The 10,465-nt window shown below is 43.2% G+C and overlaps 1 protein-coding gene across 1 annotated transcript; it reads right to left on the minus strand.

Annotated features, from left to right (window-relative positions):
• On the minus strand, positions 1 to 1,220 carry LOC144372669 (olfactory receptor 2T1-like). Its single transcript, XM_078035970.1, has one exon. It carries the CDS (start codon positions 1,189 to 1,191, stop codon positions 235 to 237), a length of 957 nt encoding a protein of 318 aa, XP_077892096.1. The 5' UTR covers positions 1,192 to 1,220; the 3' UTR covers positions 1 to 234.
• Positions 1,221 to 10,465: the final 9,245 nt, after the last annotated feature.

Raw genomic sequence — 10,465 nt, forward strand, 5'->3', positions numbered from 1 at the left:
TTTTGTTTCTGGAAACCACTGGGTATTTATTTTGCATACATGTGAACCGAGTAGGGCAAAAAGGAGGTGTAAGAACAGAAAAAGAGCTGAGAGAGGAAAGTACAGGGGACACACTTTCAAGTTAGCTGCTTTCCTCCTGCACAGCTGAACCCTTCCCTCCAGTTCATTCCTGCAGGGGGAGCACGGCCACCAAGCCAGGGTTCCCATTGCCATCCCCAACACCAGAGCCGGCTGTCAGAAGGCCTCTCGGGACACTCTTTGAGAGCCCCGGAGTCTCCGCAGGGCCCTCTGCAGAGCGCCGGCCACGTCCTTGTTCCTCAGGCTGTAGATGAGCGGGTTCAGCATGGGCGTGAGGATGGTGTAGAAGACGGAGAAGACTTTGTCCTGCGCTGGCTGGTGGTAAGCCTGCGGCACCATGTAGGTGTACATGGCGGCACCATAGAACAAGGTCACCACGATCATGTGGGAAGAGCAGGTGGCGAAGGCCTTCCTCCTCCCCTCGGCCGAGCTCATGCGGTGGACAGCGGCCAGGATCCGCGCGTAGGAGGCGACCACCACCGAGGACGGCGTCAGCAGCATCAGCACGCAGCACGCGTACATCACCGTCTCATAGAGCGCCGTGTCCGCGCACGCCAGCCTCAGCACCGCGGGCGCCTCGCAGAAGAAGTGGTCGATGTCCCGGGAGCCGCAGAAGGGGAAGCTCATGGTGATGGGCGTGAGCAGGAAGCCGTCCAGCGAGCCCCCCAGCCAGGAGCCCGCGATGATCAGCCAGCAGACGCGGCGGCTCATGAGCACCGGGTAGCGCAGCGGGCTGCAGATGGCCACGTAGCGGTCGTAGGCCATGAGGCCCAGCAGGAAGAACTCGGCGCCCACCAGCGTCAGGTAGAGGAAGTGCTGCGCCGTGCAGCCCGCAAAGGAGATGGTCCTCTGGCCCCGCAGGTAGTCCACCAGCATCTTGGGCACGATGGTGGAGATGTACAGCATGTCGATGAGCGACAGGTGGCTGAGCAGGAAGTACATGGGTGTGTGCAGGCGCGCGTCGGCACGGATTAGAAAGACCATGACCCCATTGGCCGTTAGAGCCGTGAAGAAGACGACACAGACGACCGCGAAGAGGAGACCCCCAGTCTCCTCGTTGCCGAACAGCCCCCCGAGGGTGAAGTCCGCGAAGGACGCGTTGTCCCCTGCCATTGAGGCTGAGGTGGCTGGAGTAGCCCAACGTCTTCCAGGTAAAAGGGTGGCATTTCCCAGGGGATTAAACCAGAACATTCGGATTAGTGGTCAAGCATCAGACTTCTAAGAGATGGAAGAAACAGTCTAAAATGGCTTTCTTAATAATTCAGAACTGATAAGCAACAACTAATCTGTATCAGAATGTTAATCTATACTGATTTTTAGTAAATTTGATCACTATTAAGCCATAAATTCAGTAACTATATTGGACAAGATGTCAGCAGATACTACTGTATAACGATAATACTTGTGGAACAGTACATAAAGTTGTAACTCATGCTCTGTGGCAACTGAGTGTACCATGATTGTTGCTCCCTCTGTGTGTGTGTGTGTGTGTGTGTGTGTGTGTGTGTGTGTACACATGAGTGTGAGCACACATTAGTGCAAATCAACTGGGACCGTTGTTAAATGCCCCTCAGTCATGGTCAGCATAACCATCATCTTCAAATCGTCTTTATCTGACTATGAGTTGTCTGTCTGCCATTCAGCCACATGGGTGGTAATCTCCCACTCTGTCCAGGAGTCATGGTCTACATCTCATGGGTCACAGGAGTCATGTTCTACATCTCGAGGGTCACAGGAGTCACAGGCTATATCTTGAGAATACACTTAGTGTAAATTCACTCACGTTGTGGGCAAATTGTGTGGGATGAGTGAATGGGGGAATGTGAACCACTCTTGCAAATTCAGATGCAAAAGGATCATCTACTATAGGAGACTATTGCTCACTTTTCTTTGTTTATTTTTAAGACAGAAATGTTAATGTTAATTTCAGGATAATGAGGAATTGATATTAGGATTGAGAAGCATGAGAATTAGCAATTAGTGCTATCAAGAATGATTCAGAGTAAATACACAGGGAAATACATATTGAGCTATAAATCACATGCACTTTTGGAAATTTTAATATTTTAAGTATTTCTTGATTAGGAAAAACTGAGTGTGTCTCTTGTAATTTCAGGTTTTGATGAAGAAAAACAAAGAAATCCCTTATGAAAGTAAAGAATGGCCTTCCATGTGTTTTAAGGCTGAATGCATGACAGATAATTTTTCTGAACAGAGTTAATTTGACCAAACTAATTCATGACTCCTCTAAACACTCCAAACCTCCGAGTCATTGGCACTGAAGCACACCACTAAACAGTATTGACACCATTGTGAAATCACCCTGTGCAAAGTTGAGCTGAAGGATCCCCATACCTGTTGGCTCTTTGGTCTGCAGTCAACCCAGGAAGTGAGGAGCTGTAAAGCCCCTCTTCCACCAGTTAACCAAGTGTCAGCAGCAAACCATCAGTTAGTGGGGAAAGGGTGCCGTGAGTGGTCTCAGTTCCCTCTGTATTCTCACCCATCACACAGGACAATAGCTAGATAGCGACTGCAGCTATCAAGTAAAACATGACAGCCAAGTGGTCTATTACATTTTTAGCTATATGCAATTGAAACAGAGTCCCTTTAATTTTATTTTTTATTTTTTGGTACTGGGGATTGAACAGGGACACTTTACCACTAGGTTGCATACCCAGCCCATTTTAGTTCTTATTTTGAGACAAGGATTCACTAAGTTGCTAGGCTGGTCTTGAACTTGCCTTCCTCCTGCCTCAGCCTCCGGAGTTTTGGGGATTACAGGCATGCACCACTGTATCCAGCTAAAAGTAAAAGCAATTTCTGACAATTGTTTCTCTGTATCTGCTAACGTCCTCATGATGAGAGCCAAAAATTGAAAAACTAACTATGGCCCCTGAGGGCAGCCAGGAAACTGAGACTTCCATGATGTCTGGCCAGCCCAGCCAAACTAAATGTCTGTGCCAGGAACTCCTGGCTTTGGTTCTATTAAGTTATGCTTCTATGGGACCAAGGAGAAATGACATAGCTGCTTCTCCCCAGCTTTGTCAAAGTGCACAAAATTCATTTTTTCCTTTTGTAACATTTTCTTATGCAGATGGATAATTTAATCCTGCCAATAGGATCCAGGCAGGGTCCCTGGCTGGGCTCCAGATAACATAATCATTCACTTGATCTGTGAAAATTATTCATAATTGAGAGATACCATAAATTATTTTAATCAGAACTGCTGTTTCTTAAGAGTGCAAACAATGTTGACTACATTTATTTAATTTTTCTAATTTTATAATCTTTAGTGCCAGGTTTCATAAATTTGCTTGATACTAGGTACAGTTTTATAATTATTTACAATTGGTCTTATTTTCTTTTTGCATTTTCTAGCCGTCATTAATGGAGCCCATTATAATACATATGTGAAGGGAAATGCTGTCCACTCATGGGATGTCCTAGGCTGCAGTCTTGGTTCACTTAACTCCTATCATACACTAAAACCTCAATAACACAGAGAACCGAGTGTTGTAGTATAGTCAAATGCCATGCTCTGCTCTGTTTCTACTCACTCCTAAATATTCTTTAAGACTTTGTCTGCTGTGCCTCCTTTTTCTATGCCAGCTTGCTGTGTGTGCCTAGAGGTGAAATGTCAGGGCTAATTCTAAGGGCTGGTCCTTCCTCCAGCTTGGCAGTCTTCTGTTGCTTGCTCACAGAGGTCTAACTTGTCAGAGAGCATTCTTCCTCAATGTGAACTGGGACTCTAAATCAAACACCTGGTTAGATCATACACTCTGGGGGAGCATAGGATCTGCACTGGTTGAAAAGCTGGGTGTCAGTTGCTTTTGATGTGGCTTAGTACTTAAGAATGTATCAGGAAGCATCTGGAGTAAGCCCCTTTACACAGGATCCACTCCTGCAGTCAGGGAGCAGACGTGCAGTGAGACAGAGTCACATTAGATGAACCAAGTTCTTCTGTCGTGACACTGATGAATCCTGTGGCCTTGGACTTCCCTCAAGCACTATGAACCTGGTACCTGCTCCTATTAGGTTGGGATCACAAAATATTCAGGCTGATTTAGGATTAAATTAAGAAATTTTTACCTACAGGTGAAAATATTTCCTACAGCAGAAAGTAAAATGTCAGGTCATACATATGTGTGTGGATTATTTCAAAACTATTGCTAAATAAGTGAGAGCCCCCAGTCTCTTCATTGAAGCAATCAACATATGCTACTAAAATGCATGGATTTGAATTGCAAATACCTGCTGTTCTTCAGGTATATAAACCCAGACAATCCAGAGAGTGAAGAAACATCCACAGTCAGATCCTGTAACCTTTCCCACAGAATATTTCTTTACTTGAAGGAAATGGTGTTTCACAGAAATTCTCAGGAAACTCAATATATTGTTATTAAGCCTGAAGAAAATCTGAATGTCTTTCAGGGGCATAGATATGCTCAGCCTGCAAATAACAAGAAAAAGAGAAAAAACATACAGGACAACATTGGCAAGCATTTATCTGATAAACCTCTCAGGCTGACTTCAATTACCTCTCATCACACAGTGCCACACACCAGGGAAGGGGATGCATGTGTTCCACCCTGACACCCACAGATGGCCACTCCTGCTTCACAAGGGACACATGGCTGCTTGAGCTCCTGTGCCACAAATTTCTTCCTCCCATGTTGCTGCAATTGGAAGTTGTAAGGTCAGGCATGGGTAACCAAAAGGAGGCAGATTAAAAGGCTGCTGAATGAGGCTTTATTGAGATTCACTCCCAGGCAAGACCATCTAGTCCAATAGAGCAAGAGCGGGTCTGGGGAATCACGTGGGGCTCAGCCCAAGTGGAATTTTTATTGTGCTTAGGACAGGAAGGGAGGGCTTGGAACAGGAAAATGAGGGCTTGAGACAGGAAAGAGAGGTTAATTTTGGAGTCCCTTGTCCTACAGGAGTTGGTCTGGGAAGCTTGCAGATTTCTTCCCTATGAATGTTGAACATTCATAATGTGAGTACCACTGCAGTCACCCTGTGTTCTTTGGCAGGTTCTGCACCCCCAATTCTCACGTGCATTTATCTATGGCTTCTTTGCCAAAGTCCTCAAGTCCTGGTACTTAGAATGGTTTCTACAATGTTCAGTTTAAGATGCAATCACAACAGTTAACTGTAGGTGTAGTTTTCCAGTACTGAAAAATTTCCTTGATTCTAGGTATGGTTTCATAATTACTTTCAACCGGCCTTATTTTCTTTTTGCATTTTCTAGCTGTCATTAATGGAGCCCATTATAATACATAGGTGAAGGAAATGCTGTCCGCTCATGGACAGCACGAGAACATTATTTTCTGTTTTGATATAGACACATCACATCGTTGACTCATTATATGCACATGAAAACAGTTATCTTCACAGAAAAGTTGTGTAATTGTTAAAATTACAGAGTTGTGTAATTTTGAGACAAAATATAAATACATGTTGCTAAAGTTACAGGGGACTCCGTAAAACAAAACTTACCAACAAAACACAGGAACCTCGTGCACCTACACTAGGGTCAGAGAATGAAGAGACTTTTTAAAAAGAAGAGGGAGTTTTTTGGTTAGAGGAGAAAACAGTACATTCAGAGGTCATAGTTTGTCCTCCACTTTATACTGAGAGGAATTCACAGTTGTGAGAGTCCTTCAAGGTCTGGTTCATCCAATGTTGTCAGAGTGCAGTACAAAACACGAGAAGTCTCCAGCCTCCTAAGAATGTTGATACACTTGCTTCCCATCCTCACAAGGAAATGAATGCACATAAAGGGATGGAGGGTGGTAAAAGGAAAAAAAATTTAAAAGCATGAAAAAAGTCTCACTTATGAATGCTGAATTCACCTGGATTTTCCGCATTTGGGGACCCTGGCATGACAGGGAGTGCTCAGAGTGAGAGGGGACAGGAGTTTACATAGTTTTCTGAGAAGGCACGGAGAGCTCCTGGGCCAAACAATTCTCTCCCTGCTGACCTCAGGAGCCCGAGACACACTTGTCACAGTTAATGAGCCTGGCACATCTGGGAGTGCACAAGTGGCCCCAGAGTCACACGGGCTTTGAGAACAGCACTTCTGCTGGGCTCCAAAGTATCCGACTCTGTTTCCTGAGCACTTCATCAGAATGTTCCCTGGCAGCTCTTCCTCACAGAGAAATGTGAACAAAGGTGCTACTTAAACATGCAAATAAAGACTTAAGACTGAAAATATCCCAAATTGGTTGAAAAAATATTAGCCTACATATCCAGAAAATGGAATAAACTCCAAGTAGGATAAATGCAAACAAATATCTACATCCAGACACATTGGAGTCAAGGTGTTGGAAGTCAAAGGTAAGAAAATCTTGGAACCTGTCAGGGAAAACAATTCATCACACACAAGTGAAACCCAGTGAGATTGACATCTGACTTCCCATAACCCACGGAAAACACGATCAAAGTGTTGACAGCAAAACCCCTTGACTCCACAAAAATACTTCCATATTTCTAACATGAAGAGCAAATAAAGATATTTTCCAGGAAAGCAAAAACTGATAACATTGATTGTTGTGACCTCTCTTTTATTAAATACCAAAGGAAGCTCTCTGGACTGAGAGTAGGTGGCCTCAGACAGTGATCTGAACTCATACCAAAGAAAACAAAGTAGGCAATTTCATAAGTAATCAGGAGATAGTCTATCTGCATATTGCATTTTCTGTGTTCTCCAAGATGTCATGAAAGCAATTGCAATAGAAATGTTCAAATTTACACTTGCTCATTGTGTCTCCTAGTTTCTTTAAAATACATTATAGGGTATTATAGGGTAATACCCCAAACAATGCTTTGTTGTGCTTATAGTATATAAAGATGCAATATGCACAACATGCTGGCCCGGGAAAGGGCCAGACTACATGGATCCAGGGTAGGCCAGGTTTCTCTCCTCCAATGGAACCAAGTGGGACCACAGTTGGAGCTGGTGGTTTATCTTTCTTTCCGAAGTTGGTTTTCTTTTTAATCTGTTAATTTGGTGGAATACATTGGTTGAATTCCAGATGTTGAACCAGCTTTGCATTCTTAGAATAAACCCCACTTGGTCATGATGTATAATTATTTATACATATAGTGGACTCAGTTTACTTGCATTTTGCTGAGATTTTGAGTCTGTGTTCAGGGGGTTATTGATCCATAGTTTTCTTTTCTCTTTTTATATTGCTTTTATCTGGTTTTGGTCTCCTGGTAATCTTGGTCTCATAAAATGAGTTAGGATGTATTACCTCTCTTAATGTCTGGAAGAAATTGTGTGGAATTTCTTTTAATTCCTCTTTAAATGTGTGTGTGTGTGTGTGTGTGTGTGTACCTAATTCATAACTATTGTGTATGTAACGACCTCTGTCTATTAAAAACCACAAATTCACACTGATGCCTCTAATTTCAACCCAACCACAAAATTTATTCTGGCCTTCCCCCTTTTCCAAATCTGTAACTCCCCTCACCAACAGTGAGAGACCTGCCTCTCAATGCACTAGCTTCTCTTACTTTCCCAGTAAGTAACCCATCTCCTGACACCCCTGGCTACCTCCAAGGGCACCTCCATGACCTCTGCTCTCTTAGCCAGATCTTTAGCCATCTGCTCAACCCCATCTCTACCCCTTAAATTACATTTTAAATAAAAATACACTTAAAATATAGTGGCCAGCAGCATCTCTAAAATTACTAATTTTAATAGTTTATTTGAATATTCTTTGAATTTTCTTCATGTGCAATCATGTCTATGATAGTTTTATTTCTTCATTTCTTTTTTTAATTTTTCTTGTCAGGACACTGTAAAAGGCCAATGGAAGGCATAGGTTTGTTCTCTAGCTCAGAGGAAAAGTGTTCCTAGTTCATTGATTAGATATACTGCTTGTTGTAAATTTTCTATAAATATCTCATATATGACTTAAGAAGTACTGTTTTTTTTCTAGATGGTTAAGAACTTTAAAAATCATGAATGGAGGTTAATCTTATGGATTTTACTGTGTCCACATTTCTAGAGGTGAGCTGGTGGACTATCTTATTATGTTAATGTGTATGGTACCTTAATTAATTTTAAAATATATAATAACCTTGCATCCCTGAATAAACCCAACTTGCTGATGGTATATTCTTCTTTTTACATGTTGCTGCACTAGCTTGATAGTTTTAAGGACTTTAATATCTCTGTTCATCAAAAAGAGTGGCTTATTGTTTTTCTTTCTTGTGGTGCCTGACAGGTTTTGGAAACACAACTAGGCTGGCCTTGCAGAACAGTACCGGGAAGTGCTCCCTCTTTTTCAGTTCACTACAATACTTTTTGTTGTTGTTTGTAAGATTAGTGTTATTTTCTTTTAAATGTTAAAATAATTCTCCGGAGATCTGCCTGGGTCTAGCATTTTCTTTGTGGAAGGTTTTCAATTATAGATTCAATTATTATAGGAATTTGTCAGTTTTAGGATAAATTACAATTTACTTGCATACAGTCATTCAAAATATGCTCCTGTGATACTCTTAAGATCTGTAGGATCTGTGGTATTGTCTGCTTTTATTCCTCATGTTGGTTATTGGTACCTTCTCTCCTATTGGTTAGTTGTACCTTCTCTCCTATTGGTTATTTGTGTTTTCTCTTCTATTAGTTATATGTGCCTTCTCTCTTACTGGCTATTGGTACCTTCTCTCCTATTTGTTATTTGTGCTTTTTTGATATTTGTTACTTGTATCTTCTCTTTATTTTGGACAATTCTAAGGCATTGTCTATTTTGTGTTTTCAAAGAGTTGAGTGTAGGTTTGGATCATATCTTTTGTATATTTGGGAACACCCACAACACCCTCCCTACCATCTCCATCCTCATCTCCTTCCACAACTTCTTCACCTGTGGAATACAAATCAGGTCGCATTATTCCCTGCCCTGACAGTCATCAGAGATGGTGATCCACAAGGAGGGTGGAGAGTGAGGTATTTGAAAGGCCTTCAGGTTTTCCTGTGTCTGGGCCCCTGTGAGCCTCTCCAGTCTCAGCTCACCCCCTGCTCCCTCCTGACGCCTGTGTCCAGCCCAGAGCCTGCTCAGTTTCTCTAGCCTCCCTTGCCCTCCCCTGTCTCTGGGTCTTTGTATACTACAGTGATTGTTCTACTCACTGCTCCAGGATCAAGCCACTGCAAACTCCCAACCTCTTAAGCCAAAGCCTTCATTATGTTCTGTTCTGAGAGCCTCGTGTTTTCATTTTGTAGACTGCATGGCAATTAGTAACTAATTTGTCTGTGCATTTGTTTTATTGTTTCTTTCCCCAAGGAGGTAAAGAACACCATGAAGAAAGGATCACTTATCCTGTGTCCAGGCACAGTGGCCCCTTGTCCCTGTATACCTCCTCTCATACACCATCCCTGCATGCACTCTCAGGCTGTGATGTCCTCCAGGCTTGTAATGGTAGAATTGTGAGTCACATTCTGACTGCAGTGGACAGGTGGCCTCCATAGGGACACAGCAAGAGAGGGGCAGTCTAACCAGAGGCCACAGCCAAGGTTAGCTTTCCCAGAAGAGTCCAGGTGGGGACTGCATGTGGGTGGTGGGGTGTGCCAGGGACTGAGAGTGGCTGATAGTTCAGATGCTGTCCCTGTTGTGTAGGTGGCACCAGCCAGGATGCTGACACTGGTCCCCAAGCTGCTTCAATCACAGATCCCCAATCACAGAGCCCTGTTCCATGTGTAAAAGCAGCACTTCAGAATGGGAGGGTGGGGGGTTGAGTCCTGACATCACCATCTTGTTCTGCAAGTCACTTGGGGGGCCTTGTGGCCTTTGTACCACTTCTCACTGAATTTTAATGCTTTCATTAGTGCATTAAAGTTGTGCATAGTGGGGTTCATTTCCACCACACATAAATGCATGTAACATAATGTGCTCCATTTCAGTCCCCAGCAGTTCCTCTTTCCCTTCTGTCTTCCCTCTCCAACCTCTTCCCCTCTCTCTGGGTCTTCCTTTTGTATACTTTTGTTTGTTTTTAACTGTTGCATTATGGGTATGCATAAATCGCAGCTCATTGTGGTATATTTGAACATATACACAGCATTATCAGTTCCCAGCTCCTTCCAATCTCCATTTCCACCATCCCAGCTGGGAATTTCATTCTGAGAGTCTCTGTTTCAATATTTGTCAAGACTCCATGATCACAGAGCAGACTTGTCACAGATTCTAGATTCAGTGAAATATTTTGGGGAGCATGAGAACACAGGGATAGGACCACACACCTAGTAGTCAGTGGGAGAAATGTTGCATTTCTGAGCTTCTGGAGTTCTGTAAGACAGGCTTTGTTCCCAGGTGTTAGTTCTTGATATTTCACCCCTGGCTTTCTAGGAAACTGGGCCTTTAACTCCAGGAGTCTTTACCTCTGAGTC

This window comes from Ictidomys tridecemlineatus, unplaced genomic scaffold (assembly GCF_052094955.1).
Source record: "Ictidomys tridecemlineatus isolate mIctTri1 unplaced genomic scaffold, mIctTri1.hap1 Scaffold_1437, whole genome shotgun sequence".
NCBI classification, from domain to species: Eukaryota; Metazoa; Chordata; class Mammalia; order Rodentia; family Sciuridae; genus Ictidomys; species Ictidomys tridecemlineatus.

Bases quoted from the DNA above. Each gene is read 5' to 3' on its own strand.
- LOC144372669 (XM_078035970.1), bottom strand. From the start codon at position 1,191: ATGGCAGGGGACAACGCGTCCTTCGCGGACTTCACCCTCGGGGGGCTG.